Source organism: Salvelinus fontinalis, chromosome 14, assembly GCF_029448725.1.
Source record: "Salvelinus fontinalis isolate EN_2023a chromosome 14, ASM2944872v1, whole genome shotgun sequence".
NCBI lineage: Eukaryota > Metazoa > Chordata > Actinopteri > Salmoniformes > Salmonidae > Salvelinus > Salvelinus fontinalis.
The window spans coordinates 46,514,574-46,536,714 of NC_074678.1; the positions used below are offsets into that span (position 1 = coordinate 46,514,574).

Below are 22,141 nucleotides of genomic sequence, written 5' to 3' on the forward strand. Positions count from 1 at the left end.
GTACCTCATGGCCTGTTCGGGTCTTTTGTTCACAGCTTAATCGAAAGCGCTGCACCTGTAACAGTGTATCAATATCAAGCCTAATGCAATTAGGAAACACAATTGGGTCAAATAGCTATGGTAACAGGTCTAATAGAATCTGTGTCAGTCTCTCAGTGCAGGGCCATCCGCTAGTGGGGATGCAGGATTGAAATCAATAGGCTCTGCTTACGTCGATGGCACAGGCTAATTCCATTGCATTTTTCTAGCATCATTAGCGCTCCGGCTAACCCCTGTGTGTTGCGTGTGGGGGTGGGAGCATGTTAAATGGTTACTGCATCGTGTGTGTGTATGCAATGGTTAGTTAACTGCATGTGTGTGTGTATATAATGGTTAGTTTACTGTGTGTGTGTGTGTGTGTGTGTGTGTGTGTGTGTGTGTGTGTGTGTGTGATATGTTAACTGTACCGTATGGGTCTGCATCAGTCCGGGGTTTTGGAGGCTCAGGATTTTCAGTTTGGGGGGCATGAGCGACACAGGGGTCACTTTACCGCCACCATATACATGCCAGGCTGCTTCAACTCACTAGTACCCGCACTAGGTGGAGGAGGGGGCGGATGAAACGTCTGAGGGAGAGAAAGGGTAGGAATGTTTATTCGTGCATTAACTGGGACTTATCATCGGAACAGAACTGGCTAAAGCGAATCCATATCTCAGGCACTAACAATGTAATTACACAACATACAGAATTGAGAGTACCTTTAGAAGAATGTGAAGACAAAACAAAAGCCAAATCAATGGAAATAAAAAGCTAATCTCAATGCCTATTTAGGTTCTGTTTTGTTCCTCTCACAGGGATTTGGCACAAACAAGCTGATTTCATTCCAGTCTTTTGGTTAATGAGTTCACAAATGAGAACATCGGTGGGAGAGGAATTGTTCTTCCAATTAACAAACAATTAACTGTGTGTTGCCTCGGGGATTCCTGGGCGGATGTGCAGGGGCAGAGGTCTAATGCGTGACAAACAACACGACAACAGGAGGTGAGACTGCATTCTGCAATTGCTTTCCAATGAAATTAGTTCTAACCAGCTGCTTAGTCATGTGAGCAAAAGGCACGTTGCCAGATAACAACTCAAACAACTGGACCTCAGGTAGAATATAGTAAAGTCTAGTTGGGACTTTGGGAATTTAGTTATGTTTTAGGTCAGGTTTTATTCCCATGTAAACAAAAATATATAGAAAATTGCACTTTTCAATCTGGCAACACGTTTTTTAATTTTTTATTGTACAATCTGGTAACCAAAACGTCTGTGCTCTGTCCTTAACTTAGCAGTGTCTCCATGGTTACCCAGGTTTGATTTGGGAAGTACCACCTCTGGGGTGGTGGTGGGGTTGAGTGTCCAGCCCTGGTCACAGTCACTACAGCACAGCAATGGGTTCTTACTCTGCAGAGCCGCAAACGGGATTGCCTTCTGGCTCCCCTGGAGAAACACAACCACACGACATTAGACAATTCCTTTTTTTAACCCCAGTTGCATTATACATTAGCCTGGTTCCAGGTCTGTTTGTGCGGTCTCATCACGATTGACCAAAGTAGTAGGCGCAAAACAGATATGGGACCAGGCTAATTACGCACATAACAACAAGATATTTTAATGTCACCCTGTTCTAGAACTATGTTCTGATAAGACGGGGGGGTCAAAGGTCATACCTGCCGGGAGGTCAGGCAGCTCCTCCAATTGTTTGGCTTTTTTCCCGCCCACAAGGTTAGGGGTCTAAATATATGGATTACTCAACTACTGCACTTCATATGCAAATCCTTCTTCCCTCCTATCCTTGACAAAGTGACTGATATAACCCATTGGGATAGGTATAGGCAAGGATACCATTATAAGGCTTTCCAGAACCTCGCTGTGTAAGAAGGTGATCACTTTTGGGAAACGAGGAAGGACATATTTTAAAGTATTCCAACAGGGCTGCTAATTTATGCCACATAATTTTTGACAAATATAATCATTCTCTCCCTGCACATCATGAGACTGTAGACTTGTAATATCTTTTTACTGCAGTGGGCTAAATCAGGGTCACACAGAGTGTTTCTTGGTCGTCTTAAACAAATTCTTGGTAGTCTTCAACAAAAGTATACACCTCACACACTTGCCCATGCGCTTAAAAGAAAGAAGACCCCTGTACCATGTCAGATAATAGTTGAAACGTATTAAATATTGAGTTTACCTCCCAGCATTACACTTCATATACATCACAGAAGACTGAAATTTAGCAAAACCGTTTGAGATAGAAACGCCAGATTTTCTGGCTTAAAAAAACAAAAAAGTGTTTTAATTAGCAAAAATATGAATAATATTCCACCAATGAGGCCACTAGAGGGCAATTTTTTTAGAACAATGCGAAAATCAAAACAGATCTGAAGCTGAAAACTCCTCTAAATGTTTTATTTGATAAGGATTCCCATTAGCTGATGCGCATGGCGACCGCTAGTCTTACTGGGGTACAACACAAAACAAAAAGGTAATTACAGACAAAATACTTTACAGTTGACATACATTTAAAACACTGCAAACTTAAATGCACAACAACAAAACCCCTGTCTGTTAACCAGCCTCCAGCCAAGCCCCAGACCACTGTACCACAAAGTACAGTGTCCATAAGGGGTGGATGATGCTCTCTCTCCCTCTTCCATCCCCACATAACACAGCCCTGATGGACCACTGGAATTGATCTCTTTCCTGTTTCAGCAGAACGACTTTAACTGCCCCTCCCCCTCCCTCCCTTGCTGTCTTTCTCTATCCCCGTCCCTCCCTCTCTCCCCCTCCCTCTCTTTGGGTGGGGAGGGAGTGTGGCAGTAATTCACTTAGGGAGGAGCTGGAGAGCTAAAGCTGGAGCGGGGCCACTGCTACTAACTCTGGGACTGCTCTGCCTGAGCCTCCTGTACTCTGATAAGGGCTGTTATGTGGACAGCGTTGGAGGAAGAGGAGGAGAGAATGCTATAGTTAGTGAGAGAGAGGGAGATAGACAGAGAGTTGTCTGTGTGTTTGTGTGTGTGTCAGTCTGTCTGTGTGTGTGCGTGCGTGTGTGCTTGAGAGAGAAACGAGTTGTTCTGTACCGCGTGTGCGTGGGAAGGGGAGGTCTTAGGCTGGGGTTGGATGATGGCGCGCTGGGGAGTGGTGCTGGTGGTGACTTCGGGGCAAGGCTCCAGGGTGGGGTCTTCGTCCTCTATTTCCATCCCTCGTCGAACACGCCTTCGCCCAGATAGAAGCTCACGGGGTTGAACTGGAGGAGGGATCGGATGAAGAGGTTATGAGAGATTGCATTGGATCATTGAATGGGAAACGTTTGTGTTTGTATGAATACATGTGTGTGTCTGTACAACTACAGTGTGTGTGTGTGTGTGCTAGCATGTGTGCGCTAACACGTGTAATCTGTGAATGTAGTGTGTAGGGTGTGTGAGCGATTGCTGCGCTGACTGCGGGGGTGCAGCTGAGCCCGTGGCCCTGCAGGGCGCTGTGGATGTACACATCCTCCTGGGTGTGTCTGTCGCACAGGAAGAGCTGCGGGAAGCCGGCGTGGTAGCTGTGCAGGTCCACCACCAGGGTGCGCTCCGGCTGCCCTGGGAAGAGAGAGAGAACACAAAGGGGGTGGGTTAAAGCTGTTCGCAGACCAGTCTGTATGTATCAAAGTCAGAGGAGGAGTGCTGGAATAGGATTTGTTTTCGATTATATGGAAAGGGGGGGGGGGGGGGGATCCTAGATCATTTCCCTTTTAAGTGCACTGCATGTCCAGTCTTCTCAGATCAAAACAAGTGCCTAGGGTCTAGGGATTGGTACTGGACTGGGACCAAAGAGCCTCTTTGGTCCCAGTCCCAGTGCCATTTGGTCCCAGTCCGGGCCCTGCTTGAGGAACTTCAGGCTGCTCCTCTGAACAGTGGTGAAGTCTCCAATGTCCACGTAGTAGACTTCAGCCTGGGTGTGGTTGAGGACCCGGTGGACGACAAAGTGGTAGAACCAGATGCCCTGGGGGCACCACGCAGCACACCTGTCAGGGTCGCACGTAGCGCTCAGACACCTCCAGACAGGTGTAGTAGCTCCTGGAAGGAGGGAAGGAAGGATGGATAGAGGGAGTGAGGGAGAGGAAAGATAAAGAGAGTGAGGGAAAGAGGGATAGAGAGGAAGGGAGATAACGGGAGGGAGAGAGGGCATCACCAAAACCGCAGGATCTCAATAGCGTTCGATAGCTTCCTCCCCTTTTCTCCTGTCCTTCATCTGCACTGGTCTGAAAACAGTTGAAATAGTGGAGCGCAATATGGTGGACGCCTACTACATATGAGCAGTTATGGCACATTTATACAGAATAAGGCAATTGGACTACATGTCTATGACTACAACTCCCACCCACTGAGGCAGGGAAGCCTCATGTTCCTCTCCCTAACACTCCAGTCTAGCAGAAGGCTGCTGCGGTTTTTGTTGTCGTTCACCTCATCTCGATCATCATATTCTCCAGAGCGCGCGGCTCCTGGCTCTCGTCAAAGCGGATGTGGAAGGGTGAGAGCGACTCCACGTGCTCCACAGGCACAGCCACCCCGGGGGCCCCTGGGCGTGGGGGTCCTCAGGCTCTGGGCTCGCAATAGCGTCCGGGGGCACCAGCGCCGACACCGCACCGAGCCGTAAATGTCCATCATCTGAGTGAGCGAAGCAGCCACACACATAATGTGTCCACACATTACATTACGTATGTAATATGACGCATACATAAACACATATGGACCGTTGTGAGATGCTGGAATAGATAAACGGGGCGTCATTTTCTGTCCACAAAACCGCAGCAATTGTGTAGGCTTTCATCTTTCATTCTTTCCCAGCACTATTTTTTTGAAGTTTTAGAACTAGGTTGGACACACTTAGCTGCCCTTTGTCTCAACACAAAAGTTAGGTTGTATTCATTAGGGCACACCGCAGCCAAATGTTTTGCAACGGAAAATGAAAAACAGGCATTTCTGATTGGACCAGGTAGTCCCTTCCTTGTTTCAGTCCGTTTTTTACCCATTTGGTGCGTAATGAACATGACCTAGAAACTGGTCCAGCTAGCTCACCTGGTAAAAGGTGTTGATGGTAATGTGGAGCTCCATGTCTTCCTCCAGGTCGGTGTTGGTCTCGCTTTCCTCCCAGGGAGACCCTGCAGCTGAAGTACCGTAGTAGCCTGTACTGGACGGATTCAGAGCCTCGCCACCCTCACTGGGGCCTTCGGGCTCTGCCAGGCTGCCACAATACAGTACCACTTAAAGATAGCAGGGTGACACATTCACAGATATCAGTCGTGACATACTAAGACCCAAAATACCTGTTTTGTTGAATCTTAATGGGCACCAAAATCTCCACTTTCTAGTAATAACAATTAGTTAATAATCAATTAGAATTTGATTGTCCTGAACTCTAAACATCTATGGCTGTGGTTAGGACAAAAGTGCTGGTAGTGGTGTAATCTGATCCTAGATCTGTGTTTAGAGCCCGAGGTGTGAAGCAGACCTGGTTGTTGTGGCACGTGGTGCCCAGGGTCATGATGGATGTCCAAGACTATCATCCAGTGGTTGCCCTCGTCGCCCGCCACTGGCCGCGGGTAGAGTGTGTCGCTTAGGGCGCCCACGGAAGCCGCTCTGGACCACTGGCAGCTCCTTCCTAAACACCCCATAGGGTCAACCGAGGGTCGAGAGGGCGTAGGCCAACAAAGGTCAGAGCAACAGGAAAATGGACAGCAGTCGCGGCACATCGGAGAGAAGAGCTACTTTGCAATTTGAAAGACGCTCAATGATTAGGATTAGACATTCGTTAGGATGTAGGCATTCACACGGGAAAGTGATTATTTGTCTGTGTAAAAGGAAACAGGGGACATGACCTTGTATTCTGCAGGGAGATCATGGATGGATATTCCCTCGCTGTTTTGAGCTACAACCTATAGGGGGACCTCCATGTGTTAGAAACTCTGGCTTTCTGAATGACAGATTTGGCTCTTGGGTGAGGTTGGAGACTGAGTGGACTGACCTGGTGTAGATGGGCTTCAGTTATGAACTGACTGTGCCCGCGAGCACATTCTCTAGAATACGCTGCCTAAGCTCCTCCTCCAGCTGCACAGGCCAATCACAGCAGGCAATACATGACAAGAGGGCGGGACTACAGTACATTTGTTACCTCTCTTCCCTACAGCTATTTAGAAGTTAATTCGATTCGCATCTCTAAAAGTCATGACATAATTTGCTCTCTGACGCTTCGCAAACACGGACGCAAATTACAGCGTTTGTTTGTTTTGTCGACGTTATAGACCTGAATGTTACATTGGAGGGCTTTGCACCCAATCAAAAACAAGCTCAAGGGGGGGAAACTATTTCTATGTTGTTGAACACACATCACAGAGGTAAAGGCAGCAGCACACACACCTTGATGACACGCTTCTGAAACGGTTGTCTGTTCTGGCTGGGCTCAGGCTCAGATTGGCTCCATTGGCTGTGAGCCATGGTGCCTCTCTGGGCCGTTAGGGACTGCAGCCTCGGGGAGTGGTGCCACATGATTCTGAGTACTGGACACTATGGTGGGGTTTTCTACCGGGACTGGATTTCATACACAGACAGGTCAATACAGAAAATCAGTTTTGTCATGACAAGGGAGAGATAACTAGTTTGATTATAATGCTTCTATGATGAAGAGACTACTCCGACTCTACCATTCAATACTACACTCGACATTGTACTGAAAATAGCGTGAAGAAACTGTGAACCAAAACACTTCAGAAGTAGTCGCAAAGTGTTCGCCACAGGTACGTTTGACGGGGATGTGCTTTGCAGGACGCTTTGAATGGATACATGCAATGCGCAGTGTACTTGAGTAGAAATTCAATCAATTCAATTGTACAATCTGCCAACCAACCAACCTGAGTTTGTCTGTTTGTCTGTCATCGGCCTTACTACTGGAACCGTTGGGAATGTCTGCTTCGGTGAGAAGAGTTGTGTTTTTGGTCCGGTCCTCATCAGTGGCGCCACCTCCACCCCCCTGAGGGACAGCAGGGAGCCCATCTGGCTCTGTGTGACCGTCACCAGATCGTTGGCCGCCGCCAGCATCTCGGCGGTGGAGTAGAAGCCGTAGTTGGTAACACGTAAAGGGAAGTCATAGCGGAGGGCAAAGGCGGTCTCCAACTCCGACAGGCCCACGGCCCCTTGGGAGAGCAGCTGGCGGAGTTGGGCAGGCGTGGCCGGGGGAGTGTGGCCGAGCCAGGGCAGGACCATGGGGCTGTGCTGCTGGTAGCATGGGGAGAAGAAGCCCACACCAACACGCCAGGGCTTTGTTGGCGTTGTGCTGCCTGGCCACCAACTCCACGATGCCTCTGGTGGTGTCGTCCGCCACCACTGCAGAATGGGAAGAGAGAGATAGGTTGGTCTGCTGAGTGTAGAAGGGAACGGAGCGGAATTGACATCTGTGTTGTACAACGATCTCTGTGCTCAGCTTCTCAGACTCCTCATACTGCATACTACACTCAAGGAAGAACCACAAATGTTAACTACATAAACATGAAAACAGTAGCATGATAAGTGCCAAAACATAACTTCATAAGCCAAAGATGGGACTAGTGCTCAGTATTACTATCCTTCAACACCAAGTTGCAATCTCCCAGATAGTCAATGTACACCACGTCAGGCATCTCCCGGATCAGGTCCAGCACTTTGCGGAAGCCAAGGGTCCTCAGGGGCACGGGGTGGCCCAGCATGTTGACGTAGTCCTGACTCAGCTGATCTGGGGTCAGGCCCTGCTTGGCTGAGAAGAGCAGGGAGCGCACATCATTCTTTAGGCACGAGAGCAGCTGCTCCTGGGTCATTCTCTCAACTGTCGGACAGAGAGTGGGGGAGGGAGGGAGAGAGCGAGAGAGAAAAATAAGTAAATAAGTTGGGAGTGGGGTGTTGGAATGCAATACTCTGAATGTTTCTTGAATGTTTGAATATTTAAGTGAATGTCTATCCCATTTAAAAGTAGCTAATGCATTTTTCTCAACAATGACACTTTGAAATGTGCAAAGAATCCACCCCCACTGTCCACCATTGTACCCAGAGCCATCTAAATACATGGCTCGAACTGTACCTAATTAGGCCTACAACAGGTGCAATTTGACTTAGAGAAAAACGGGATAATGCATCTGAACAACATTACCCACTGGGCACACACTGGTTGGAATCAACATTGTTTACAGGTCATTTCAATGAAATTAACTATAGTAGCAGCATTGCACCTCTCTCCATTAAATATAGGCGGTTGACGTCAACAACCCTAATCAAATATTCCAAAAAGTATTAAAATAACGAGATGCATCCACCAATCCAAAGAGAGGAATAGGCGAGAGCTTAATAGCCCGCCGTTCCGCTCCGTGGACAACAAATCCCATTGTTAGGGTGGAAACATAGGTTCTCTCATCATTATATCCACATTTCTGACAGGAGCTAGCTACATTCGTCTGAGGCTAAGCTAATCGTTGCACAAGCCATACAGTTGTTAAGATAGCTAGCTACTTAGGTACCTATTTATTTTGTCTTCAAAATCCATTTGGCCTGTTCACATCCAATTACTAGTCTCAAAACATGTTTTGTTCAAAAACTATGCAACATAATGAAAAATGTAATGGCTTTTACACACTTCAGTCAGACACATTTTCTTATCAGACAGCCACTGCACGCGCAAGCATGGCAACCGAATGCAGACCGAATAAGTATCTTTGTCAGTGAATTGATTATAAACGGGTTGGTTCGAGCCCTGAATGCCGACTGGCTGAAAGCCGTGGTATATCAGACCGTATACCACGGATATGACAAACATTCATATTTACTGTTGTAATTATACCACAACCCCTCGTGCCTTATTGCTTAATGTACCCTCTTCTGGCCAGGGAAGTTACTGGAAGTGATCAAAAGTTATTACACACAATTACAACAATTGATACGAAAATGTATTAAATTATTATAATACAACAATTAATACAAACCCATAAAATGGTGTGAGATTCCTTAAAAGCTTAAGCAATAATAATAATTAGTATTTAATAATAAAACATCTGAAATACAGACTATTCAGTCATCTAATTAAATCTAATAATGTCTAATCAACTGAAATACTTTGTTTCTTGCAGGCCTGGCCAGGCCTTAAGAGAATAACTACAGCAAGGAAAATGTAGGTCAAATGGTTAATTTACAGTCTAATTAAATTGTGTCTGGGAGGATGTGTGTCTTTCCTGCACAGAAAAATATGGGGAAACTGACATCAGCTTTTTGGAAAAGAGACAAACATCTGAGTCTGCACATTCCCAACAGTGACTCCCCAAGCACACAAGGTTGCCTTGTTATTTCCAATGACAATCCTCACATATTCATCTCACATTACTGGCTACGATGTCAACAGGACAAAAACGACAACTTATATTTCAAATGCCTTTCCAAAAGTTGTCAGTTTTCCTATCTATGTCATGTTAATAGGGTTTCAAGTTATAGGCCTACCCTGTGTGTGTGTGTGTGTGTGTGTGTGTGTGTGTGTGTGTGTGTGTGTGTGTGTGTGTGTGTGTGTGTGTGTGTGTGTGTGTGTGTGTGTGTGTGTGTGTGTGTGTGTGTGTGCGCGCCAGTAGGGAGGGAGGAAGGATAAACAGCAAAAGACAACAAGTATTGCCAACTAGCCGCCCTTGTCATAGGCTTGTCGTAGGTGATTGCGGCTGAGGAAGAGAAGGGCAGTTGAAACCACCACTAGCTTTGGGTTGGATGCTTCTTCTCATCACAGAGATTCCAAGAGGGATGGAAAAACGCCCGGAGTCAGCTTCACCTCGCCGCACTCCGCGAGCAGGGAGGGTGGCCAAGAGAGAACATTCTGGGTCTCCGACTTCCAGGGGCCGCCGTCACAAGGGCACCAAGACAGTGAGGCTCCTTGAGGAACATGAGAAGAGAGAGGGGCCAAAAAGGAATACCCAGGAGGCAGAGATCAACGGAGAGGCGGATAAAGAGATAGACCGGCCAGTCAAGTCCACGTCTACTGTTGTGGATGTGGATAATGTGAGAGAGAAAGAGAGGGGAGAGGAGAACGAGGAGTTCATGGCACTACTAGAGAGTGAGTGGCAGGAGGAAGGTAAGACATGTTTCTAAACATCAATATTTGGACCCCTGTTCGCAAAGCATCGTAGAGTAGGAATACGGGTCTAGGATCAGTTTTACCTTCGCAGTCATAATGAATAAGTCTCCTACTCTGAGACTCTTTTGAATATGGGTTCTGGTCTTTGATTTTTTTAAATGATGATATCTTTGATTAGGACATTAGCTTACTGTGAGTGTGAATCGTGGCATTTGTCATCACCAGGCGTGAAGCCGAGGAGTCTTGGAGTGTGTGAGTGGCTTCTCATGGTGTTGGCTCTAACCCTGGTCATCCTGTTCTTTCCCATCACCATCTGGTTCTGTGTGAAGGTAAGGATGTTCTACCTCCATCACATAGACAACACAGAACGAAAGGAGATGCCTAGTCAGTTGCACAACTGAATTTGTCTTCAGCATTGAACCCAACCACTCTGAATCGGAGAGGTGCGGGGGGGGCTGCCTTAATCGACGTCCATGTCATCGGTGCCCGGGGAGCAGTTGTTGTTGGGGGTTAACTGCCTTGATCAAGGGCAGAACGGTTCGGGGATTCGAACCAGTGACCTTTTGGTTACTGGCCCAACTCTCTTAATCGCTAGGCTACCTGCCGCCCACGTGACACAGTATAACAACTTGATGATGACTGTGTAAAAAATGTTCAAGCAATATTTCAGAGTTGTACAGCCCTCACCAAATGATAGATTTCTATAATGTACAATGAAGGCACAGTATCTGGTGAGTGATGACATTTACAAGGATTCAGCACCCCATTTCTTGGTAAGAATAGTATCAACTTTGGAGTGAAAATGTGTGATTTGTGTGTTTCATTGAACGACACAGTGGGCTGTCTTTCTCTGTTGTGTTATTCCGTTATGGCAAAGTCATGATTGACAGCTAGTCACTATGTTGACTGACAGGTTGTGAGGGAGCATGAAAGAGCTGTGATCTTCAGACTGGGTCACCTACTGCGTGGGAGACCCAGGGGACCAGGTTTGTGCTTGTTATTATATTACTTGAGGACTCGTTCGATGAGTCATTCATAGCTTTTTAAGAGTCATTGGATTGTCTTAGGGACACACATAGAGGGTTACTCATAAAATGGTATGACAGGAAAATGTCATGTCTGGCACGTTTTCTCAGACATAGGTACGAGGCATGCATCAAACAATCTCTGAATTTCTGAAATTCATTTGAAAAGGCAATTGGTTACATTTTACACAGCGCAAGTCTGAACAAGCCCTATAGTCCTCATGCTTATCAAACTGTGCATGTACATTACACAGTGTGTAAAAATATCCTCCAATCTCTCTCTACTGTTTGTCCATTCGGGACCAAGGTCTACTTTTCTACCTCCCACTACTCGATGTTTTCCAGAAAGTGGACATCCGTCTAAAAATGCTCAAGGTCCCAGCTCACACGGTACGGTAACTCCTCTGACAGCCTACAGAAAAAACGAAATCTATGTCAAATCCCCCCCCCCCCCAAATTCCTCTGAGCATGAATCTTTTACTGCTGCGATGTGTGTGTGTGTGTGTGTCCAGGTGGTGACCAAGGATCTGGTGAGCACGGAGCTGAGCGCGGTGTGTTACTACCGTATAGAGAATGTGGCTCTGTGCAGCACGGCCCTGTCCGGTGTGAGTGCCGTGCTGCAGGCCCTGGTACAGGTGGCAGACAGAGACGTTCTTGCCCACCACAACTTCACCCACATCCTGCTGGACAGGAAGAGGATTTCCCAGGAGATCCAGGTACCTAACCTGTTGTACAGTCTTTGTATGGGTCTGTATTTTGACCAGACCTGGGTTCAAATGCTATTTGAACTTGTGTTTGCTCTAACCTAGAATCCCAAATGGGTAGGGTTTACAGTTTTTGGACTATCCAATTGTTCCATTAAGTCAGTCAAGCTCAATCAAGCACAAAGTATTTGAAATGATTTCCAATATTATTTGAACCCAGGTGTGATATTGACATGTGATATTGACAATGGTTATTTGTGGAATTTGGTATTGAGCGGTGTAAAATCACATGGATTGTCCAGGAATTTTAGTGAGTGAATGGGTGGTGACGCGGTGTGTCTTCTCAACACTGGAGTGTGAATCTCTCTGCTGTTTTATATCAATCTACAGGTGGCTATCGATTCTGTAGCTTGTCAGTGGGGGATCAAGGTGGAGAGAGCAGAAATGTAAGACTGTCATCGATGGCTGATTACATACAGGCGTTTGTAACATTTTCGAAACAAGACAAGGCAACGAGTTGCCACGTTGGCTGGTGGTGTCGTAAAAGAACACGGTACATATTGGAATGGTCAACTTGTGTCTTCACCTGCTGACGGGTGTGTGCGCTTTTCACCGTGTTCATTTCAGAGAGGATCTTTCTCTCCCCATTGAGCTGCAGCAAAGCCTAGCGGCAGAGGCTGAGGCTAAGAGACAAGCCCAAATCAAAGTATGTCATCCGTTTTTTTGGTGTGTATGTGTACAATGGGAAAGGGGGGATAACTAGTCAGTTGTACAACTGAATGCATTCAACTGAAATGTGTCTTCCGCATTTAACCCATTCAAGCCTGCGCACACATGTATATGTGTGTGCGCGTGCGTTGGCATGAACGCATGTCAGAAGGGAGGTAGGATAAACAGCAAAAGCGAAACAACAAGCGTTGCCAAATTGTGGCCCTTGACCTCTAACCCTAGACTCCCCTCCTCCCTGTTCTGTAGGTGATTGCAGCAGAGGGGGAGAGGGCAGCCTGCGAGGCTCTGAAGGCATCTCTGGACTCCCTCTCTGGTTCCCCTGCTGCCATCCACCTCCGTCTCCTCCAGCTGCTACACACCCTCCGCACCGAACGCCCAGCACTGGTCCTCACCCTCCCCTCGGACCTCCTAACCCTGCCCCGTGACCCCTCACCCTTAGCCTTACCCGCCCCAGCTCCAAACCTGGCTCCAGCCAGTCCCATCCCAGAAGGAGGAGAAACCAAAGAGGAGCGGAAGACAGACTCGCCGATGATGTAGTAGACAGAGAGAAAGGGAAGCATCTTCATTCAGGTGCATCTCAATTGTCTGAAGTGGCTGCACTGGTCTAAAGAGCTGTGTGGTGGGTACCAGGGAACCTGATTCTGCCACTCCAGTTCTTTCATATCAGTGCTGATGAAGTGAAGAAAGCAGAGGACGCCACTTTAGACTATTGATATGCACCCCTCATATCAGATTGAAGAAGTGTGAAAATCTTATTCTATGATTGTTTTGTTTTTTCCTCTGTAAAGAAATGTTAGTCCGTATAGAGATTAGTGTATTTATTGTATGATTTATACAATACACTGATGACACACTCCACCTAAATTTAGACAGTGTGAGGGTAAATAGGGTCCATAATAAATCAATAATAATTATAATAATATAATTTAAAAAAGGAACCATACAGTATCAACATGATTAGGGAAACATGTTTCACACCATTTTTAAATATATTTTTTAATTTAACCTTTATTTAACTAGGCAAGTCAGTTAAGAACAAATTCTGACAAATTCTTAACAGTAACCCTGTAGGACATGATTGCTTAACAAATAGCATGCAAATTACAGAACAACAAAAAAAGACAAATGATTAAATACTGTTGAATGCCCAGACATGTGATACTCAGACTTCACTGTGCTTTTATTCATTTGTCAAATACAGAGGAGCCGAGTTCCCATTACCTCTAAAACTACTGTACTGTTTTCAAGGTTCAGCGTTTCTTGGGCTTGGTGTGTTTGGGGCTCGTCTCAGGCTTCTGACTCACTGTTTTGGGTTCAGGGGTGGACACCTTTGACTTGAAAAACTGCTGCCACAGACTTCTTGCTCACTGCAATGCAAATTGTATAGATGTTAGTCTCCAAATCCCAAATCCAACAGTGTTGACCTACAGATGTAGGATCTTAATTTGATCAGCCTGCTGCAGGAGAACCTTCCTGCAAAGCAGGATATTTAAAACATGTAGTGTATTTGAGGTTTAAAAAGGCTGAAGTTTGTAATTCCCTCTTTGAAATTAAAGACATAATTTCCCCTTGTGTCAAACGTATCAACCCCTACAAAAATGTCCAGTAATTATAATCCACATAATAATTCACATTTCCTGTTGCTGCAGGATTATTTGCCACCTGTTAGCGAACTGGCTCAAATTAAGATCCTACAATCCTATGCTATTGACCTAGCACTGAGGTGTGTCTCGGTGTTGACCTACCTTTGGCCTCCAGGCAGGGCCTGCCCTGTAGCAGTCTCTACAGATCTCCAGCGCTGCCTGGAGGGCCTCCTCTGCCTGTAGGGCCCACTCCTCTGCACTCTGGGCCTGGGCCTCAACCCCACTGACACACACACAACTGACACACACAATTAAGTATACAGTTGTGTACATTACAGTTGCAAAAAAGGCTTTTGTGACAAACTAGTACGAGTGCAAGTGAAGTACTTTACAAGAGACAACCAAGTGTGTGTGTGTGTGTGTGTGTGTGTGTGTGTGTGTGTGTGTGTGTGTGTGTGTGTGTGTGTGTGTGTGTGCGCATGCGTGCGTGCGCGTGTGTGTGTTTATGCTGCTTAGAGGGAGTGTAGTGATTGGAGTCCTGTCAGATCCTGCTGTCTGACGTGAAGGGCAGTTCCGTGGAGCTGTGCATCACACTGAACTGCATCCCCTATTGTGTGTTTTCAATGTAATACTCCAGTGATAATCCTTCGATGGGAGATACAGAGTGCTGAGGGAGTGTGACCACTCAATAAAGACCAATAACTTACAGTAACTAGTGCTGCAGAATCCCCACTGTAGCCAGGGCATCACAGGTTCTGCTGTGTGTGGATGAGCCACCGTGACTCAAGTCTGCGATACCAAACAAAGAAGATTTGGACGGAATGCATGTCTTGCTACATCAATGTTTTCACAATGAAACGAGGCACACAGGACCCCATCCAGCTGAATAGTATCCTCCCCCGAGGGTTTGCTCAATGATGTTACCATCATGGCCTATCAGTAGGATAATAGAGCCGGCTAGTGAGCACTCCATGGGTTCTCCGTCTCTACCTGCTGGTCATCAATAGGTATTGCAGACAACTTCCAAAACTGCAGTCAATGAGCCACAACCTAAACTTTTTTATTTTTTACATTTTATTTAACCTTTATTTAACAAGATACTACATGACCAAAAGTATGTGGACACCTGCTCATTGAACATCTCATTCCAAAATCATGGGCATTAATGTGGAGATGGTCCCCCCTTTGCTGCTACAACAGCCTCAACTCTTCGGGGGAGGCTTTCCACTAGATGTTGGGCGATTAGGCCTGGCTTGCAGTCGGTATTCCAAATCATACCAAAGGTGTTCGCTGAGGTTGAGGTCAGGGCTCTGTGCAGGCCAGTCAAGTTCTTTCACACCGATCTCGACAAACCATTTCTGTATGAACCTCGCTTTGTGTATGGAGGTATTGTCATGCGGAAACAGGAAAGGGCCTTCCCCAACCTGTAGAGAATTGTCTAGAATGTCATTGTGGGCTGTAATGTTAAGATTTCCCTTCACTGAAACTAAGGGTCCTAGACCGAACCATGAAAAACAGCCCCAGACCATTATTCCTCCTCCACATTTACATTTACATTTAAGTCATTTAGCAGACGCTCTTATCCAGAGCGACTTACAAATTGGTGCATTCACCTTATTCACCTCCACCAAACTTTACCGTTGGCACTATGCATTGGGGCGTTTTTTGGGGCTCACACTCATCAATGTGAAATGAAAAAGAAATGTTTAACCTAAACACAATGTCAGTAAAAAAAAAAAAATCCCTGAATTTACATCAGTGCCTAGTGGGATGATATTTTCATTTTGGGTGGCTAACTGCAAGGTAGAGAGGGACCACAGTAAAAGGATTATCACAGGCTCACTAGAGATCACATGCTGGGCAATGGGGGATGCAGTTCAGTGTGACGCACAGCTCCACGGAACTGCCCTTCACGTCAGACAGCAGGATCTGACAGGACTCCGTCCAATCGCCACACTCCCTCTGAGCAGCATAGGCAGGCAGGCAGGCAGGCAGGCAGGCAGGCAGGCAGGCAGGCAGGCAGGCAGGCAGGCAGGCAGGCAGGCAGGCAGGCAGGCATTAGCCCGAGCTATTTAGGAGGGATAACACACCTGGCACAAATGATTGTCTAGTTGTAGTTTTTCCTGCTGAGGGGTGCCCTATACCTGCGCCCAGAGGGGAGTAGTTCAAAGTCCGGGTACAGGGGGTGGCTTGGGTCTAAAATGATTTTGTGAGCCTTGCGGAGGGCCCTGACCTTAAAGATCTCATCCAGGTCTGACTGTTTGACTCCAAGTACCTTGCTTGCTGTGGTGATAATCCTTCTCAGCATATTTCTCTGGCTGACAGTGGCATTGCCAAACCAACAAACAATACAAAAAGTTTAAATACTCTCAATGAAAGATTTGTTAAACAGAGTCAGTATAGTACAGTCTATATTAAAAGAACCCAACTTTTTGAGAAAGTACAGTCTCTGTTGGCTCTTTTTGTAGATCAGGTCTGTACATTTACTCCACTGAAGCTTATTGTCCAAGAGGACACCCAGGTATTTGTGTTCCTCTACAATCTCTACATTCTGACCTCTGATAGATGTTGCAGAGGTAGGTGTTGTACGCTTCCTGAAGTCTATGCACATCTCTTTGGTCTTGTTGGTATTGAGGACCAAGTGTGATTCCTCACACCACTCTACAAAGTCATTTAGGACCGGGCCATGGTGTTCCACATCATCATGCAACAGGCTGATCAAGGCAGTGTCATCAGCAAACTTAACGAGGTGTCTGTCAGGATGGGAACTAGTACAACTATTAGCGTACAAGATGTACAGGAGTGGGGACAAAACACCTCCCTGAGGAGAGCCTGTGTTGGTATTGCGTATGTCCTACACGTGGCGACCTATTTTGACTCGCTGTGAGCGTTGGCTCAGGTAGTCCAACAGCCACAAAACTAGCCCTCCATCCAAGGAAAAGTCCCGAATGAGTCTCTGTGCCAGAATGTAGGGCTGGATTGTGTTGAAGGCAGAAGAAAAGTCAACAAACAGAACCCTAACATGGGATTTGGAACCCTCTAGATGTCTATAGACCATGTTAAGGAGGGTAAGAATGGCATCATCAACTCCTCTGCTAGGCAAACGCACGCACACACACACACACACACCACACACACACACACACACACACACACACACACACACACACACACACACACACACACACACAGAGAGCTTAGCATTGACATCCTTGACTGCAAAACACTGAGAATGGTAGGACCCTTGTTAGCATGCTGTACATAGAAAGTCTGGGTGCGGGGCATATGTGGCGGAGGCCTTATCGACCAACTCCAGGAACTGGTTCAGTAGCTTTACATGGCGACATATTTGGAGAAGTTGTTCAGTTTCTGGGAAAGGTTCTTGGCGTTCTTCGCTAGTTTCTCCAGGGAAACCTCCATGATGACGGTGGTGTGGGGTCCCGCCGGCAGGAGGGCTCGCTCCTGGTCGTCGCAGTGGTCCGGCACTATCTGGAGGTCCACCATCCAGCGAGTCAGAGCCGCGTGGATGGAGTTCACCTGGAAACCCAGGGGCATGGACATTATGTAAGGGAGATGATTAGGCTGTGTCCCAAATGGCGCCCTATTCCCCTTTGTAGTGCACTACCTTTGACCAGGGGCCCAATCTTCCGTTGATTCATCCCTCCTGTAGAAGTCATTGCTTTACCTTGATGTCCTCCTAATAAATCCTTTGTGTTTATAAAGTATGAGTTGCCTCGGCGATAGAAAAAAACTTAATTGCCTTCAGACAGAATTATATGATAAATTGCATTTCTCCCTTGTCGCTAAATTATAGTTCCTTGTTGACTAAAAATTAACAAGTGGTGCCACTTTTAATTTAACATGACGTCATCATAGCATATTCTTCTTTTTTTTTTTTTTTTTTTGCCTCCCCAATTTCGTGATGTCCAATTATGATCTTGTGTCATCGCTACAACTCCCCAACGTGCTCGGGAGAGGCGAAGGTCGAGTCATACGTCCTCTGAAACCTGACCCACCAAGCCACGCTTCTTAACACCCGCTCCCTTAACCCGGAAGCCAGCTGCACCAATGTGTCAGAGGAAACACTGTTCAACTGACAACCGAAGTCAGCAGACAGGCGCCTGGCCCGCCACAAGGAGTCGCTAGAGCGCGATGAGCCAAGTAAAGCCCCCCAGGCCAAGCCCTCATTAACCACTCAGCATGAAAGATGAAAAATGTAATTCTCTGATCTGGTGGAAATGTCATAAAAAAGGCCTACCTGATTACTTCTTATCCCTTTAGCAAGACACTTAACCCAAATTGCTTCTGTAAGTCAGTCTGGATAAGAGCCTCTGCTAAATGACTCAAATGATCAAACGTAATGTAAATGCATGCCTGTGTCTGCCAGTGTGTAGTACTGTGTGTTAGTTTCACCCAACACCCAAAGTCTCCCTGCATACTTTTACATTTTGTATTATTTATTACAAAGATCACAAGAAAGGGGAAACATTAAAGTATGAGAACATAGACAAACAATGATTGTGATATAAAATACATGTATATGTCATAGTTTCCCTTTTCATGATCACAATCTTGTGAAACCCGAACCCTCCAAGAACCCCCCACAGTTTCCCAATAGCTGTCCCTCAACCATTCGAGACCCCTTCCACAGTCCCCTCCCCCTGAAGAAAAAAAAGAAAAAATACAATTAATACCATTCCCCATCCCCAAGAACCCCCCAATGCACCAACAACCAAGAGAATGAACTAAAGAGAAAAAAAGGAAAAGACAGAAGAAAACAGCAAACAACAATGCAAAAAAATTAAAACAACTACAATCATAACAGCAATGCCAACTGTATATGTTTGTGTGCATGTCTGGCACTATTACATGTATGTGTGTGTTCTTTATTTGAATGAGAGTGTGTGTATATGCATGTGTACAAACACCTGTACGGCATCAGCCTCAGGCAAACCGGCATTACTTGTAAAAACACTGCCACTTAGTGTCATTCAAATGTACTTTCATTATGTTTTATTTTGACTTTTTTCCCCCCTTTATCTTTTGACCATCATTCTCTCTCTCACACAGCAACTCCACTCCCACTTGTCTCCAATTCCACATCCCAACCCTCAGCTTCCCTCAGCCCATTCCATCTATCTCTGCTGGCCACCCACTTCGGGTTTCTACGCAACACATATCTTTAAACTATGCTGTGATGTTTAACGTACAATTTCAATCTATCTAATCGAATAGAATCCACAGATTGCGTGTTGAAGATAAATACTTTCACTAAGAGTATTACATTTACATTTACATTTTAGTCATTTAGCAGACGCTCTTATCCAGAGCGACTTACAGTAGAGTGCATACATTTTTTATTTATTTATTACATTTTACATACTGAGACAAGGATATCCGTACCGGCCAAACCCTCCCTAACCCGGACAACGCTATGCAAATTGTGCGTCGCCCCACGGACCTCCCGGTTGCGGCCGGCTGCGACAGAGCCTGGGCGCGAACCCAGAGACTCTGGTGGCGCAGTTAGCCCTAGACCACTGCGCCACCCGGGAGTATTAGTATATTAGTAATTGACTGACCCGGTCTCTCCAGATCTCCTAACAGTGCTATGTCTAGGGTCAATTTTAGATCAATGCTATGCATTTTCAGCCATTCCTGAACCTGAGACCAGAAACAGGCTACCTGAGGGAAATACCAAAAATAAATGGTCTATTGATTCTGTATCCTCACAACAAAATCTGCAGAGCTCTCCCTGCATATTTAGGCTGACTGTGATTGGAAGCGTGACACCAACTGATGTTTCTCTCTCTCTCCCTCTCACTCAAATGACAAGGATGTGCACACATTTGCAATCCTGACTACTCTCAGAGGAATAGCTTTTGATCCGTGTTATAGCTTTTATGTCCTTCAACCAAGATATGGTGGAGTCAGGCAGTCAGCCATCATTCCACTGCTTCTACTCTGTGTCATATGCCAAAGAATAGGCTAGGAACCATCCAGTACTTCCACCTATCAGTGATCACAAAGGGACAAAGTTCAGGAAGGTCAGGAACAACATGGTTGAGTTCAGGAAGGTCTGGAACAACATGGTTGAGTTCAGGTAGGTCTGGAACAATATGGTTGAGTTCAGGTAGGTTTGGAACAATATGGTTGAGTTCAGGTAGGTCAGGAACAATATGGTTGAGTTCAGGTAGGTCTGGAACAACATGGTTGAGTTCAGGTAGGTCTGGAACAACATGGTTGAGTTCAGGTAGGTCAGGAACAATATGGTTGAGTTCAGGTAGGTCTGGAACAATATGGTTGAGTTCAGGTAGGTCAGGAACAATAGGGTTGAGTTCAGGAAGGTCTGGAACAATATGGTTGAGTTCAGGTGGGTCTGAAACAATATGGGGTTGAGTTCAGGTAGGTCAAGAACAATATGGTTGAGTTCAGGTAGGTCTGGAACAATATGGTTGAGTTCAGGTAGGTCTGGAACAATATGGTTGAGTTCAGGTAGGTCTGGAACAATATGGTTGAGTTCAGGTAGGTCTGGAACAACATGGTTGAGTTCAGGTAGGTCTGGAACAACATGGTTGAGTTCAGGTAGGTCTGGAACAATATGGGGTTTAGTTCAGGTAGGTCAAGAACAATATGGTTGAGTTCAGGTAGGTCTGGAACAATATGGTTGAGTTCAGGTAGGTCTGGAACAATATGGTTGAGTTCAGGTAGGTCTGGAACAACATGGTTGAGTTCAGGTAGGTCTGGAACAACATGGGTGAGTTCAGGTAGGTCTGGAACAACATGGTTGGGTTCAGGTAGGTCTGGAACAACATGGGTGAGTTCAGGTAGGTCTGGAACAATATGGTTGAGTTCAGGTAGGTCTGGAACAACATGGTTGGGTTCAGGTAGGTCTGGAACAACATGGTTGAGTTCAGGTAGGTCTGGAACAACATGGTTGAGTTCAGGTAGGTCTGGAACAACATGGTTGAGTTCAGGTAGGTCTGGAACAACATGGTTGAGTTCAGGTAGGTCAGGAACAACATGGTTGAGTTCAGGTAGGTCTGGAACAACATGGTTGAGTTCAGGTAGGTCTGGAACAACATGGTTGAGTTCAGGTAGGTCTGGAACAACATGGTTGAGTTCAGGTAGGTCAGGAACAACATGGTTGAGTTCAGGTAGGTCAGGAACAACATGGTTGAGTTCAGGTAGGTCAGGAACAACATGGTTGAGTTCAGGTAGGTCTGGAACAACATGGTTGAGTTCAGGTAGATCTGGAACAACATGGTTGAGTTCAGGTAGGTCTGGAACAACATGGTTGAGTTCAGGTAGGTCTGGAACAACATGGTTGAGTTCAGGTAGGTCTGGAACAACATGGTTGAGTTCAGGTAGGTCTGGAACAACATGGTTGAGTTCAGGTAGGTCTGGAACAACATGGTTGGGTTCAGGTAGGTCTGGAACAACATGGGTGAGTTCAGGTAGGTCTGGAACAACATGGTTGGGTTCAGGTAGGTCTGGAACATTAGTGTGTGAATGGTTGCATGTAAAAGTTGTTAAGTCCCTAAGCACTGATCTAAAGTCAGGCTGGGAAGAGGCCTGGAACCTGGCTCTTCACCTTAATAAGGCCAAGCCATCTATTGATATTAGAACTGCTGGGAGTAAGTCTGTGTGTGTTACTTTAGAGGCTCACTGACTAAAACAGCTCCTTCCTCACTCTCCTCTTGTTCCTCTGATCCGATCTCTTAGAATTCACTGGTCTTTTCCAACTCAGGTATTTGACAACAGCTGATAAGATACGTTGACACGCTGCACCAGAATGAATGGCAAGAGTCAACACAATGGAGCATTAGATGACTCATTCTGACTACTGTATCAAAAATACAGAAAAACCCTTGAATGAGTAGGTGTCCAAACATTTGACTGGTACTGTATGTCTATATTAGTGTAGTGGGCCTACAATACAGTCCTCAAATGCAAATTGCCATTA

The 22,141-nt window shown here is 46.1% G+C and overlaps 1 protein-coding gene and 1 pseudogene across 1 annotated transcript; one reads left to right on the top strand and one right to left on the bottom strand.

Moving 5' to 3' along the window:
• Positions 1-520: 520 nt before the first annotated feature.
• On the bottom strand, positions 521-7,855 carry LOC129869336 (tudor domain-containing protein 5-like; annotated as a pseudogene).
• A 1,887-nt stretch (positions 7,856-9,742) lies between these two features.
• On the top strand, positions 9,743-13,786 carry nphs2 (NPHS2 stomatin family member, podocin). The gene is made up of 8 exons (XM_055943647.1): positions 9,743-10,134; positions 10,363-10,466; positions 11,051-11,123; positions 11,470-11,552; positions 11,675-11,878; positions 12,257-12,312; positions 12,494-12,572; positions 12,842-13,786. Exons 1-8 carry the CDS (start codon positions 9,774-9,776, stop codon positions 13,130-13,132), a joined length of 1,251 nt encoding a protein of 416 aa, XP_055799622.1. The 5' UTR covers positions 9,743-9,773; the 3' UTR covers positions 13,133-13,786.
• The last annotated feature ends 8,355 nt before the right edge of the window (positions 13,787-22,141 follow it).